We start from the raw sequence: 14,351 nt of genomic DNA, 5'->3' as shown, positions 1-14,351 counted from the left end.
CATCCATATAACACAGACGATAAAACATCTAGGTTAGTGGTGAAACAGTTCTCCACAGTGAGGGACATCCAGAGAAGTTCACAGACTTACATGGAGAAGAGGGAGATGAAGATAGAGGTGACCAGGAAGAAAAGAGGGGGGAGTCAAAAGCGGAGAGAGCAATCTAGCCAGTAATCAATTCCCTAAGTGTTCTCCACAGCCCAGAAAACCCAGAGACATTCACAGAGTTAAATAGAGAAGAGAAAGGGGAGGGAGGAGATATAGATGACCTGGGGGAGAAAAGGGAGAGTCAAAAAGGGAGACAGCAATAAAGCCAGCCAGCAATTTCACACGCCTCAGTAAAAATGGGTACTGAAGATTATATTCCTAAAGGTACAAAATTGAAAACAAATACCAAAAAGCAAAGATTAAAAATCTAGAGTAGAGGTTAGACTCTCAGAAATACAATATTAAAATTATAAAACAAAATCAATCACAAAATTATGAAAAATATATATGTGAATTTGCTTTAAAAATGGGGTCTTTTTTGCAAGATAATAGGTTATAAAAATGAAAATTAAAGGAGTAATAAGGAACTTAAATTAAAAAATTAAAAAGCGATAATAGTAAAAATATATCTAGGAGTTTCTCTGGAGCTGTTGTGGGTAGTATGGGGTCAGTTCAGTTTCAGATAGTTCCTTGTTCCAGCTTGTACTTCTTCTCAAGGTCTATCGGCCCCCTCCAATGCTTAGTCAATGTTAACTACAGGGTTTTAATCTGTTGAACCTGTCACTTCCTGAGTGGTTCCGTCTTCTTTATTTTGGCTTCCTCTGTTTGCAAGTCTCCTCAGTGTCTAATTTCTATCCTGACATAAAGGGGTGAAGGTGGTCGCTTATTTAGGCTCACTTGTTCAGTTCTGTTGTGGGGAGGGGGAGACACTGCAAACAAATATTGCTGGCATGTGTGGGGAGTGTTCACAGTGTAAGGACCACACTGGATTTGCCAAAGCTCAAGGTGGCATGTGTTTCCTGGGTCCACACTGCTCAGACTCCAGGGTCCTCTGCGGGGGTACTGTCCAAAGCAGGCCTGCCTTTTCGTGCACTTCCCAGGTCTAAGCTTCTCAGGTTCCTGGGTACTCCACAAGGGCACAGACTCATTTGGGTGTGCATTTTGTGTCTTTCCCAGGCCCAAGCAGCACCAGGTACTTGGTGAACACACTGTACCAGGTGGGCCATGCATCTTAATCACCTCACTGGTTCATGCTGCTTGGTATCCCGTGTGTGCTGCGAGAGCATGATCTCAGGTGTGCTGTGTGAGAGGTGTGTCTCCTCTGGGGAGCTGATCTCAGGCTACGACACTCCTGGCAGATGTCAACCATCCAGGATCCCAGGAAGACATGGTTAGCAATTGGGAGCCTGCTCACAATTTGGTGGAGGATGCCGGTCCCTGGGGCCAATATTGCAGCACCCCCTTACCGTGCAGCTCTGGGTGTCACAGACCTGCCTGTCTGCCTCTGGGGAGCTGCAGGGGAGGGGCCTGTATGCAGCCAGCTAGCTCTTCTTTGGTGTTAGCTCAATCCTTTTTTCTGTAAGTGGGCCAGGCTGTGTGTTAGAGCCTTTCATGGGCAAGTTCTCTCTCTCTCTCTCTCTCTTTTTTTTCTCTCTGGCAATCCCATAGTTGGGTTGCTATCTCATGTTAGCTCCCTCAGATTGTCCTGAGGGCATTCAGGCCTGGTCCTTACACTAAGTACTGATTATGCAGCCTGTGCCTCCCTGTCCAGTCCCCACTTGTTGATAGCAGACGCGAGTGTCTGGGCTTCTTCGCTCACAGTTGCAATTAGGTGCATATTTGTTTTTGTTTTTTTTTCTCCTGGTTATGTTGCCCTCTGAGATTCTAAAACTCCCCACAGACCTGCCTGTGAGAGGGTTTCCTACTGTGTGGAAACTTCTCTTCCTTCACAACTCCCTCCCCAGGACAGGTCTCTGTCCCTAACTCTGTCTTTCTTTGTGTCTTTTATATTTTGTCGTACCTCTTTTTGAAGAGATTAGGCTGCCTTTCTGGGTTCCTAGTGTCCTCCACTACCATTTAGAAGTTGTTTTGTGGAAGTTGCTCAGCAGGCAAATGATCTTTTGATGAATTTGTAGGGTGAAAGTGGTCTCCCCATCCTATTCCTCTGCCATCTTGGGACCACCAACAGTCTTGATTAATTGTGTCTTTATTAGGACTTCCCTGGTGGCTCAGACATCTAAAGTGTCTGCCTACAATGAGGGAGACCTGGGATCGATCCCTGGGTTGGAAAGATCCTCTGGATAAGGAAATGGCAATCCACTACAGTACTCGTGCCTGGAAAATCCCATTGACAGAGGAGTGTGGTAGGCTACAGTCCATGGGGTTGCAAAGAATTAGATATGACTGAGCGACTTCACTTTCATAAAGTCCCACAGTCTCAGCAGCATATGTGATGGAAAGGTAACTGGTGATGAAGGGCATAATGATGATGAGTTAGAGCTGAGGCATGTTCCAGAGGGTTGGAAGTAGGTCATTGTTCAGAATGTCAGGTGGTGAAGGTGTGTTGTTTGAAGCTAGTTGAGTTCTTTTGTGTCTGTGTGTACCATTACATGTGGTATTTTTCTTTACTTGAAATTTCTTTTCCTCTCTTTGCTGTGGAGAGATATTCCTTATCCTTTGAGGTCCTATTCCAGTGCTACAAGGTCTCTGAAGTTTTTCTTGTTCTCCTTTCCTGACGTTATTAACAGCCTCATCTTTTCTGCTTCCCAGAATTTTACTCCTATTTTATTACAGCACAGACACTGTTTTCCTGTTAGATTCCTTTCTGCCTTTCCTGTTCAACCACCATCTTCTTGGGCAGATGGTTTGTATTTGACTCACTTCAGGTCTTCCTTAGCTGATACTGCAAGTTCTCTGAATTAGTCTTTGCATTAGGCTGAGTTGTTGACTTCCTAGAAGTCTTTTTCTCCATTTGTACTTTGAGTAGGACCTGCCTGTGATGTCAGCACAGAGGAGCTGTAGGGAATCATTTGATCTCTGGTCCCTCCCTCTGCCCTCTGCTGCTGATGCTACAGAAAGTTAGGCTGTGATCACTAAGGCTTATCTCTCACATCTGTCCCCTTAGGAGTAAGACCGCAGCTCTCACAGACGACAGGATCAAGACCATGAGTGAATTTATAAGTGGCATCAGAACAGTAAAAATGTATGCTTGGGAAAAGTCACTTATAGACCTTATTACCAGATTGAGAAGGTAAGTTTTTGTATATATCACACCATATTTTTGTACTCCCCTCCACATCTTTTACTGAATTTACTTATTATTTTTGGAGGATAATTACTTTACAATGTTGTGGTGGTCTCTGCTATACATCAAGGTGAATCAGTCATATATATATATATATATGAAGGCAATGGCAACCCACTCCAGTACTCTTGCCTGGAAAATTTCATGGACGGAGGAGCCTGGTGGGCTGCAGTCCATGGGGTCGCTAAGAGTCGGACATGATAGAAGTAACTTAGCAGCAGTATATATGGCTAGACTCCTTGTGTTGTATAGCAGCTTCCTGCTAGTTATCTGTTTTACACATGATAGCATATACATGTCAATGCTACTTTCTCAATTTGTCCTACCTTCTCCCTCCCGCTTTGTGTCTCTGAGATTGTTCTCTGCATCTGTGTCTCCATTTATTCTCTGTGAATAAGTTCATCAGTTCTATTTTTCTAGATTCGATATATATGTGTTAATATTCACTTTTCTCTTTCTGACTTACCTCACTCTGTATAACAGGTTCTAGGTTCACCTACATTACTTCAGTTGACTTTTCTGAATGAATTTTGAAGTCTTACCAAGTTTTTCACATTACAATGAATTTAAATTCTATGCACTCCACCCCCAACATGTGGCAGAAAGTTTAAGTAGAATAGGGGAGACATCATTTTAACATGCTCTCCCACTTACTGTCTTCTTAAAGGAAAAATTTATATGTGCTTCTTACTTATATAGAAATGAATTTCCAATTATTTATTAGTACCAGAAACCCCCCAAAAGCAGTAATTTCAAGATGTTAGTATTTTTTTCCTGTCTTTTATATTTAATTTTACCTAACAATACTCTTTAGCTTTTTCACTCTCTATAAAGTTTTGTCACGTATGGAAATCAATTACAAAAGAACTCCACAAGGTAAGTTTTGTTTTCTTACCCAATATAGAAACATAAACAGAAACATGATGGTTGACGGTTAAATGTTTCAGATAGTAGAGTATGTAATTGCTGGAATCAGTCTTTAGCTGAAAAGTCCAAAGCCTTTTCTTCTGATGATGATAGCAAGTGGATTTTCTGTCTTTCTGTCCTATATTGGTGGAGTTTTTGTGTGAGGAATTTCCTCTCTCTGCCCCAGCTGATGTCCTTTTTTTTTTTTTTTTTTTTTTTACAATTTCAGGATCCTGGGCAGAAGCTGGTTTTCTCTCTTCTTTGAAGCAGGTGGCTTTTGCCTATTGTCAATGCAGGGTACAGGATGGGCTTGTTGTCATTATTTAGTCTCTAAATTGTGTCTGTCTCTTTATGACCCCATATAGTATAGCCTGCTAGGCTCCTCTGTCCATGGGATTTTCCAGGCAAGAATACTGAAGTGGGTTGCCATTTCCGTATCCATAGAAGATACTGGTATTTGAAATGATGGCATTAAAACTAAAACTATAGTTTGATGTAGTACAAATGGTGAGATTTTAGAGACTGGATGTAACTGTATCAAGAAAAACTTTATGAATCATTATTCATTCCAAACAGAGCCATGAAAACACTATGTTGTTTTCTTTGCTTTTTCTTTGTAGAATACTTTTCCATCTTTCATTTAAATATCTGATGAGTGATTTACTCCAGCACAGAGTACTTAGAATTCTCTGGCAGGTCTCTCTCACTTCTTATTTTGCACCTTTGTGGGGGCCCTCCCTCTGCTGGGAATGCACTCTCATCTTCCTTATTCTCTGGCCTCTGCCAACCCTGATGCCAGCTTATCTTCTCAAGATCCACATTTATGCAACTTGCTCTCACTCCACTGCTCTGTGTTACACAACTCTGCTCTGAGCTCCTGTGGGGGCTGTGTGGCTGCCTTTTTCTAATGTCTGGTGTGTCACAGTTTTCAGATGTCTTATTCTCTTCCCCCACAAGTTCATGAGCTCCTGGAGGGGACGGACAGTGCTTTCTGTCATCAGTGAGGAGCCCTGCCCAGGACTTGTGGTTATGAATACTTGTTGACTGAATGTTCAAACCCAGTCTCATTGATCCAAAATGTTTTAAAAAGTGTGACACTAAGTCTTCCTTTAGTTGGAAGAGTGAAGTGGTGATGTAGTGTATGGTCCTGGTTTGGGGGCAGACCCCAGGGTGTGCACTGTATAGTGTTTCCATGATGTGAGGGATAGTTTAACTGTGTCCACTCCCTTGAAAGGGGCCACTCACACAGGGCACTCAAATTCATGCCTTGAATGTCAATGATTGTTTTAAAAACTATTTTCTGTCCTCTTTTCCAGGAAGGAAATTTCCAAGATTCTGAATAGTTCCTACCTTAGAGGAATGAATTTGGCATCATTTTTTGCTGTAACCAAAATAATGATTTTCGTCACCTTCATCACCAATGTGGGTCTCAACAAGGTGATTACAGCCAGCCAAGTGTTTGTGGTGGTGACGCTGTATGAGGCTCTGCGGTTTACAAGCACCCTGTACTTCCCCATAGCCATCGAGAAGGTGTCAGAGGCCGTCATTAGCATCCGAAGAATCAAGGTTTGGGAACAAATAACTTTTTTAAGTTGTAGGTATATTTTACATAAAATGCCTTCTTTTATTTGGTGTGACTGTGTGCCAGTTAGATGAGGTTTAGCTCTCTCAGTGCTAAAGCTGGTAGTCATTCCAAACTCTCTTATGTACTCCCCTCTCTTCTTTGATAGAGTATATCATAAATATCATACGTTCCCTGCTCATTTATTGGCATCAGTAGCAGCAGTACAGGACTCTCTCCATACAAGCGATGACTTCAAGGTGATTAATATGTCTAAAGACAAGAGAGGTGAACAGGTTGCCTCTCCTGTGCTAACTAAGTATCTAACTCAAATGACTAGATACTGAGTGTGCACAGTTCTGGAGTGAACAGGATTCTTCTCTGGGCTGGGAGGGAAAAAGATTGCTTAGAGATCCTTGCTCCTTGGGCAGGAAGAGTCACTTAGTTCTCTGTGGGAAAGGTTTCTTTCCTCCATAGGTGGTTTGCTTGTTAATTTCTGAGCTTGCCTTTTGGATCTGCCTTTTCCTCTCTGCCTCTTTTCACTTACTGCTTAATCACGTCTCTAGCTGGACTCTTTCCTTCAAATTTGAGATTCCCACCATATCCACTATGGTTTTTTCCTGACTGTCCCTAAATTGCCCTGAGCAAATAATTTACATCACCAAAACAAGGGCCTGGCACACGGTAGGTGCTCAGTTATTCATGTCTTTATGAATAAATCTAGAATTAAAATAAATTGGTTTTGTGAGTCAGCCTGGGCATGAGCTTGAGTGTCTAGGCTTTATGAAAAATCTGATTTGTTTCTACCTCGCCACAGTGATGGGCTGCTAACAATAGGTCTCTAGTGAAGTTAGATAGTTCTCCAATGTGATTATATTTTAGTTTTGGGTCATCATAAAAGCCATTTTTGTGTGTGTGATGAAGTTTCTATGCTATAAAAAACCATTTCCCATAAAACACATCAGTCATATGGGTTCAGTTCTGGTCCCCTGAGTTTGTCATTCTTTCTGATGGGGGCTTCTAGCAATACTTATAAGGCTTGGTCCATTCTACTTGTTAAAAAATTCCTTTTTCATGGCTTTCACATCTTGAAATAAGACATTTAGGAATATTCTTGGACTGTAGTGACATTCTTAGTGATACATTAACCCATCCAGATGGAAGCTTCATATGTGTATTGTGCTATTGGGGTTTTGTTATTACTGATGCCACAGCTGCTATCTTTGATTGTGGCTACCAGTGATCTTGCCGTCTTGGCCCTCTTGAACCCTTTATGCATCATGCCATGTCATTTAATCTGAAAAACAATTGAGTGAGTAAACATTAGTGTCGCTGCTTTACGGATAAGGAAATAGGTTCATGTATTAGTTGGAATAACTCATCCATCCTCACACAGCTTACAAATGACAGAAGTTAAGATTGTGACCACAGCCTGATTTCTTAACCACTGTTACATTGCTTTCTATATACCTTTCGTCATGTGGACTGTCTCATTCAGTTCAGTTCAGTTCAGTCACTCTTTGCAACCCCATGAATTGCAGCATGCCAGGCCTCCCTGTTCATCACCAACTCCCAGAGTTCACCCAGACTCATGCCAAACGAGTCAGTGATGCCATCCAGCCATTTCATCCTCTGTCGTCCCCTTTTCCTCCTGCCCCCAATCCCTCCCAGCATCAGAGTCTTTTCCAATGAGTCAACTCTTCGCATGAGGTGGCCAAAGTACTGGAGTTTCAGCTTTAGCATCATGCCTTCCAAAGAACACCCAGGGCTGATGTCCTTCAGAATGGACTGGTTGGATCTCCTTGCAGTCCAAGGGACTCTCAAGAGTCTTCTCCTACACCACAGTTCAAATGCATCAATTCTTCAGCTCTCAGCTTTTTTTTTTTTTTTTTTTTTTACTGCATTTCTTTTTTTTTTTCTTTTTAATTTTATTTTATTTTTAAACTTTACATAATTGTATTAGTTTTGCAAAATATCAAAATGAATCCGCCACAGGTATACCCGCGTCCCCCATCCTGAAACCTCCTCCCTCCTCCCTCCCCTACCCTCCCTCTGGGTCATCCCAGTGCACCAGCCCCAAGCATCCAGTACCGTGTATCGAACCTGGACTGGCGACTCGTTTCATACATGATATTATACATGTTTCAATGCTATTCTCCCAAATCTCCCCACCCTCTCCCTCTCCCACAGAGTCCATAAGACTTATCTATACATTGGTGTCTCTTTTGCAGTCTTGTATACAGGGTTATTGTTACCATCTTTCTAAATTCCATATATATGCGTTAGTATACTGTATTGGTGTTTTTCTTTCTGGCTTACTTCACTCTGTATAATAGGTTCCAGTTTCATCCATCTCATTAGAACTGATTCAAATGTATTCTTTTTAATGGCTGAGTAAAACTCCATTGTGTATATGTACTACAGCTTTCTTATCCATTCATCTGCTGATGGACATCTAGGTTGTTTCCATGTCCTGGCTATTAGAAACAGTGCTGCGATGAACATTGGGGTACACATATCTCTTTCCCGTCTGGTTTCCTCAGTGTGTAAGCCCAGCAGTGGGATTGCTGGATCATAAGGCAGTTCTATTTCCAGTTTTTTAGGGAATCTCCACACTGTTCTCCATAGTGGCTGTACTAGTTTACATTCCCACCAACAGTGTAAGAGAGTTCCCTTTTCTCCACACCCTCTCCAGCATTTATTGCTTGTAGACTTTTGGATCGCAGCCATTCTGACTGGCGTGAAATGGTACCTCATAGTGGTTTTGATTTGCATTTCTCTGATAATGAGTGATGTTGAGCATCTTTTCATGCGTTTGTTAGCCATCTGTATGTCTTCTTTGGAGAAATGTCTATTTAGTTCTTTGGCCCATTTTTTGATTGGGTCATTTATTTTTCTGGAGTTGAGCTGTAGGAGTTGCTTGTATATTTTTGAGATTAGTTGTTTGTCCAGTGCTTCATTTGCTATTATTTTCTCCCATTCTGAAGGCTGCCTTTTCACCTTGCTAATAGTTTCCTTTGTTGTGCAGAAGCTTTTAAGTTTAATTAGGTCCCATTTGTTTATTTTTGCTTTTATTTCCAATATTCTGGGAGGTGGGTCATAGAGGATCCTGCTGTGATGTATGTCGGAGAGTGTTTTGCCTATGTTCTCCTCTAGGAGTTTTATAGTTTCTGGTCTTACGTTTAGATCTTTATTACAAAGCCACAGTTATCAAGACAGTATGGTACTGGCACAAAGACAGAAACATTGATCAATGGAACAAAATAGAAAGCCCAGAGATAAATCCACGCACCTATGGACACCTTATCTTTGACAAAGGAGGCAAGAATATACAATGGATTAAAGACAATCTCTTTAACAAGTGGTGCTGGGAAAACTGGTCAACCACTTGTAAAAGAGTGAAACTAGAACACTTTCTAACACCTTACACAAAAATAAACTCAAAATGGCTCTCAGCTTTCTTCACAGTCCAACTCTCACATCCATACATGACCACTGGAAAAACCATAGCCTTGACTAGACGGAACTTTGTTGGCAAAGTAATGTCTCTGGTTTTTAATATGCTATCTAGTTTGGTCATAACTTTCCTTCCAAGGAGTAAGTGTCTTTTAATTTCATGGCTGCAGTCTCCATCTGCAGTGATTTTGGAGCCCCCAAAATAAAGTCTGACACTGTTTCCACTGTTTCCCCATCTATTTCCCATGAAGTGATGGGACCAGATGTCATGATCTTCATTTTCTGAATGTTGAGCTTTAAGCCAACTTTTTCACTCTCCACTTTCACTTTCATCAAGAGGCTTTTGAGTTCCTCTTCACTTTCTGCCATAAGGATGGTGTTATCTGCATATCTGAGATTATTAATATTTCTCCCAGCAGTCTTGATTCCAGCTTGTGCTTCTTCCAGTCCAGCGTTTCTCATGATGTACTCTGCGTATAAGTTTAATTAAGTATGGTTTTTATCATCTCCTCTTACTCTGAAGACCTTTGAAGCCCCTGTTCTTGAAGCATCAAGTTTTAAACTCTGGGCTCCACTAGCTTCTCTGTTTCTCAGCACATGACCCTCCTCTCTGGCATGGGATTGGGGTGGGGAGGAGGAAAAGGCCTGTCTCTGTGACCTGCCACATTCATCCCCACTTTGAAGCTTGGCTCACTCTGTTCATCCTCCTGGGTTGCCTTCTCCTCTGTCCTTGATTTAAGTGAATACTGCTGAGCCCCCAGCAGCCCCATAACCCTCTCCCAGCACTTTTGTTCACATTGATCTGGGGTTTCCATCTGTGTGCACAGCCAGCCTCATGTCAGGTGGGGTGATGCTGACTCTCTGGGAGTGTTCTGAGCCCCTTGACAGCAGACAGTCTCTAGTGGTTCTTTAGTGTAGTGCATGGCCCGTGCTGGACACATCATGGGTATCAAATAAATGCTGGGTTGACTGAGACAACAGTTATAGAAAATGACTGGGGCCCCACAAAAGCCCAGGGTGGTCAGTCTGCACTAGAAGCTGGAGAAATGCAGAGGAGGGAGCAGATTGGAGTTAGGCATCCCTATAACATTGGGTCTTGATGGGAGTCTAAAATCAGGGGAGCTGAATCTAATCCAGAGGGGCAATAGGTCTGAATCTCTTGCTTGTTCTGTGCATCCATCTGTGTACCCAGCCTGACTGAAATTGGTGAACCTGCTCTCTAAAGAGAGGAGCTAGCTGTGCCCTGCACAGCCAGGTGTTCATGTAGCTCCTGCTGGCCTGGCTCCTGGGCCTTATAGTAAACTAGAAACACTCTTACTTGTTTAACAAAATTAGTCTGTTTTGATGGCCATTATGAAATAAAAGAAGATTTATACCATGAGACTTTATGCTAAAATTAATCTATAGTCTGAAGGTGCTTTTGAGACAGAATTCCCTCCTCTTTGGAGTTGGTCAGTCTAGTTTCTCTTAAGACCTTTGACTAATTGGATGAGACCCACCCACATTATGGAGGATAATCTGATTTACTCAGACTCTACTGATTTAAATGTCAATCTCATCTAAAATTGCTTTCACTGTAATAGGTGTTTGAGTAAGTGTATGGGGGTTGATCTGCCAAGTGTCTGGTTAATAAAATGAACCATCACACCCTCTTGAATCCCCATATCTTCCTCTGAGCTCCTGGATGTGACTTTGTCCTCACTAAGGCATGTGTTCATGGATTTTTTTTTTTCCTTCCCTGAACTCCAGAATTCTTACAGACAGTGCCTCTTTCATCTTCGTAGTGCTCACAAATAGCAGATGCTCTGAAAATGTGCAACTGAAGGGACCTTCCAGCTCCATCATGTCTGGGATCCTGCAAATACCTAACCATTAAACATGGTTGTAGTGGAGACAGTGATAACTCTGATTCTGTGATGGATGATGTGACTCACCAAAGAGTATAGCATGAAAGGGGTCCTGCAGAAGGTTTTCAGGAAATTGTGCTCAAATACTTGGGTGGATTTTTTATTACTTTTCTACTAAAATGAACTCAATGTCTAAGGCCTGAGACTCCTTCCTGTGTAGGTTTGTGCAGTAACATTAACATTATGACCTGGGGAGAACTTTGAATTTTCCTGGTGCTGACTTTGTCAGGCTGCTTTGTGTCCTGATTAAGGACACACCTTTGACTTGGGCAAGACACTAAATTTTCTCTTCATGGCGGGAAGGTGGTCCTAGAATGTAGAGATCTGTTGGCAGTAGTTGTTTGCAGTAAAGTCAGGGCAAATAGCTGAGAATAAAAGTGGTGAGAAGGTTAGTGTTTGCATTGGAAACTGCTCCATGGTGTGTTGAAATAATCTTGGAAGTACTTTTTTTTTTCTTTTAGATCCTATTAATAGAAACTTCTTCAGCCCATTTAGTTTTACAACCCTATAAAGAATGTAGTTCTTTAATTCATGAGAATAATCTGGTGTGCTTGTTAAAACTAAATGATCACATCTTAGAGTTTCTGACTCACTATTCCTTTGCTGGGGTCCAATTTGCCTGTGTCTTTAGTAAGTGTCCCTGTATCCTTGAAAATAAATCACATTTGGGAAACATTGCCCTATTTGTAGAAAGAAATCTAAAATGTACATTAGCAAATGCAAAAGATAACAGAATCTTTTAAAAAATAAAATCAGTTGAGAGGAAAAAGCTGCTTGATTTATGCTAGACTTTTGGGGGTCAAATTTGAATTTATTCATCCAATCATTCCACAAAATAACAAGTCTGGTGCAGCCTTGAGTATGGTGCAGATGAGTATATACAGTGGCAGGTAAGCAACTGCAGAGAAGTCCTTCCTACCTGCAATTTATGTTTCACCAAGTGGGAGGTTAATAAAGAATCAAACAGTGAAACTTGATGTACATTTCTGTGTCAATAGTCCCTGGAAGGAAAAGTCTGAGGGGCCATGAGGTGCTTTGTCAGAGTCACTGGTGTAGTTTTGAAGGTTGTGCTGAGAAGTTTGAGCAGGGAAGACTAAGCAGGTTATCTGGAGAATTCCCTGTGTGGGAGTATGGGAAGTGGGAAGCTGAAGCTTTGCATTTTCCTGGGGATGGTCATGTGACAAAGGCTTTTTGAGGATAAGAAGGGGGATCCATGCATTTGAGGCGCCAGAAATGTCTGAGGCTGCAGAGTAGAGAGCTGGAGGCCTGAGCAGGGGACCATGAAGGATACTACAGGAAACATTAAGGTTTTTATAATCTCAAAACTCAGCCTGGCTGCAGCCTGGAGAACAGGGCAGTGAGGTGGAGTAGGGACCCAGAGCAGAGGCAGGGAGATGAGGGTGTCAGGAGGCTAATGCAGTACATGGTCCAGGGATGAGATGATGTGGTTTGGTTTGGGGTGAAATAGAGAGACTTGGCAATATTTGAGAGCCACTCAGGGGCACATTTTGAGTTGGGAATTAGGGGCAGGGAGGGAGAGGTGGATGTCAGGCTGCTTTGGTTTTTCAGGCTGTAAAATCACCTGGATTCACTATGATAAGGAATGTTAAGAGATAACCAAATCTGAGGAGATGACTAGCCTGGACTTAGTTTTGGATTCTGAGAGCATTTTAAAATACTGTGTTTGCTGTAAGACCCACCTCCCTGAGCAGCCACTGGCCGGATTCAACCTCCTGTGCTGTTCTCTAACAGGTAGCAGCAATTATCGGATAATCATTTTCTTCCTTTCCCTGCCTCTCACTTAGATGTGATGATGCCCAACTAGAAGGTGAAAAGGGCTGCAGGAGTGGAAGAAAAGGTCAACTGAGTTTACTGACCAGGTGGTCAGAACTGGGCAAGATTTGACCACAGATGGGCTGGAGGTGTGGTGGGCATGCAGAGTTTAGAACACAGTGTGGTGTTGAGCCCTGCTGCCCCACAGCCTCCTGCAACCTGGGGCTCAGCAGACTAGGTGGTTCATCATCCAGGATATCTGCTCAGGTCATGCCTGGCAGCCACAGGAAGGAAAACCACTACCTCTGCCCACCTTGGAGGGGGTGCGGTGGTCCATCCCCATGGGCAGAACTACACATGGTCTTCATAGTGTTGTGTCTTCTTGTTTACATGTGCTTTTCTATGTCATTTTTCCCATGTACAAAATATGAATGATTTACTGTGAGTTTATAGGCCCCAGAAGTCCCTCTATTTTATCTTTTTTTAAATTATATTTTTTATTTATCTTTTTAAAAATTTTATTTTATTTTTTAACTTTACAATATTGTATTGGTTTTGCCATATATCAAAATGAATCCACCACAGGTACACATGTGTTCCCCATCCTGAACCCTCCTCCCTCCTCCCTCCCCATACCATCCCTCTGGGTCGTCCCAGTGCACCAGCCCCAAGCATCCAGTATCATGCATCGAACCTGGACTGGCAACTCGTTTCATATATGATATTATACAAGTTTCAATGCTATTCTCCCAAATCATCCCACCCTCGCCCTCTCCCACAGAGTCCAAAAGACTGTTCTATACATCAGTGTCTCTTTTGCTGTCTCATATACAGGGTTATTGTTACCATCTTTCTAAATTCCATATATATGCATTAGTATACTGTATTGGTGTTTTTCTTTCTGGCTTACTTCACTCTGTATAATAGGCTCCAGTTTCATCCACCTCATTAGAACTGATTCAAATGTATTCTTTTTAATGGCTGAGTAATACTCTATTGTGTATATGTACCATAGCTTTCTTATCCATTCATCTGCTGATGGACATCTAAGTTGCTTCCATGTCCTGGCTATTCTAAACAGTACTTTGATAAGGAAAATTGACTGAATCTCTTTTCTTTGAATAACTCCAATAGTATTGTAAATATCTCAAAAGCACTATAAGTCTTCAGTGACTTTCACATCCAGTAAAATGTGTATCTGAAGTTATATTATTCATAAAACTCCTTAGATTTTCCTCCACCAGCCACTAGGAAGTCAATCTTTTTGGCTGAAGTTCTGACTTTGGTATTTTCCCACACGATCTGTTCTGGGTCTGCACATAATCTGTAATTTATTTTCAGCTTTTTTTTTTTTTAAATCAGCCTGAGCCCTAGAAAAAAATCCAGCCAGCACTTCTGACACCTTTACAAGCTGGTTATGTGTTGGAATCTCATTTAATCCCTGGAAGATTGTGAC

The 14,351-nt window shown here is 41.9% G+C and overlaps 1 protein-coding gene across 1 annotated transcript in view; it reads left to right on the top strand.

The window, feature by feature from the left end:
- The window catches only part of LOC113888429 (multidrug resistance-associated protein 4-like), a 227,202-nt gene that overhangs the window by 39,772 nt on the left and 173,079 nt on the right, over positions 1-14,351 (top strand). The window contains 2 exon segments of the mRNA XM_027535552.1: positions 3,113-3,238; positions 5,515-5,764. Of these exon segments, the coding sequence (XP_027391353.1) occupies positions 3,113-3,238; positions 5,515-5,764 (376 nt within the window).

The sequence above is a fragment of the Bos indicus x Bos taurus genome, unplaced genomic scaffold, assembly GCF_003369695.1.
Source record: "Bos indicus x Bos taurus breed Angus x Brahman F1 hybrid unplaced genomic scaffold, Bos_hybrid_MaternalHap_v2.0 SuperScaffold_100126, whole genome shotgun sequence".
Classification (NCBI taxonomy): Eukaryota; Metazoa; Chordata; class Mammalia; order Artiodactyla; family Bovidae; genus Bos; species Bos indicus x Bos taurus.
The sequence above is the reverse complement of the archived record's forward strand: the minus strand, read 5'-3'. Positions and strand labels throughout refer to the sequence as shown.